This window comes from Diaphorina citri, unplaced genomic scaffold (assembly GCF_000475195.1).
Source record: "Diaphorina citri unplaced genomic scaffold, Diaci psyllid genome assembly version 1.1 scaffold21776, whole genome shotgun sequence".
Taxonomy (NCBI): Eukaryota; Metazoa; Arthropoda; class Insecta; order Hemiptera; family Psyllidae; genus Diaphorina; species Diaphorina citri.
In genome coordinates, this window is record NW_007399124.1 from 1 (window position 1) to 863 (window position 863).

Here is an 863-nt window from a genome sequence, read left to right on the forward strand (position 1 = left end):
AGCCACGGAAACTGCCGAAATTCGACGAGGCTGAGTGACCACAATGTTACAGTAGGCTCCCTGACCAGACTGGAGGTATTCGTCCAAAATGAACTGACATATCTGAAAGAGGAATAGAAACATGTGTTGGAGATTCAAAATTCCCGTCCATGGAACCTAAAAGTTATCCCTAGTTTTTTGCTGTATTTTAACAATTTCGTGTTTATATAGCGAAAAAATAAAGATATATACCGTACCTAAAACCTAAGTAAAGGCTCAAATAAAAAATTACAAGCATGAAGGAGACACTGCTAGGTAACCTTGAGGCTGACTTTTGGTTTGAGCCAACGTAATTGAGATCTTTGACTTACCTTATCGATATCTTTGAACTGAAGTAGGTACTATGTATAGGTAGTTGGACTAGTTAGGTGTACTCATCGTAAAAAAAAGAACATAAAGTTTTCAAAGTTTAAAGTACCTGCGTGGTTTTGCCGCTACCCGTATTACCGCGTATAATACACACGGAATTATCATTGATCATACTCATGATCTCGTTTCGCTTGGAGAAAACAGGCAGCTTGCTTCGTTCGGTCACCATGGATTGAAGTCGGGTGTCGGACTTCATTCGGGTACTGAAATCCGTGAGCAGGTCTTCGCTGATTTGATCCAAGTTTGCCTTGAAAGAGCAGAGGGGAGAATGAAAAAATGAATATCAATGATTTGTCTACCTAGGGGACATTAAACAGAGAGTACACTAGCGTCTGGCTGAGGGACTATAAACAGGGAGAAGAACCGCTAACCCTAACCAGCCTAGCTAGCTGGCACTTTTTCAAAGGCTTCTCTCGGCTTTTAAAGAACAAGCACAAATCCTCAGGATGGTTGAC

The 863-nt window shown here is 41.3% G+C and overlaps 1 protein-coding gene across 1 annotated transcript; it reads right to left on the reverse strand.

Annotated features, from left to right (window-relative positions):
- Nucleotides 1-6: 6 nt before the first annotated feature.
- On the reverse strand, nucleotides 7-657 carry LOC103523397 (dosage compensation regulator-like; the record flags this gene model as incomplete). Its single annotated transcript, XM_008488447.2, has 2 exons — nucleotides 458-657; nucleotides 7-102 (listed from the first exon to the last, which is right to left on the reverse strand). Coding segments are annotated over exons 1-2 (243 nt in total), but the record flags the coding sequence as incomplete, so codon positions are not given.
- Between the last annotated feature and the right edge of the window lie 206 nt (nucleotides 658-863).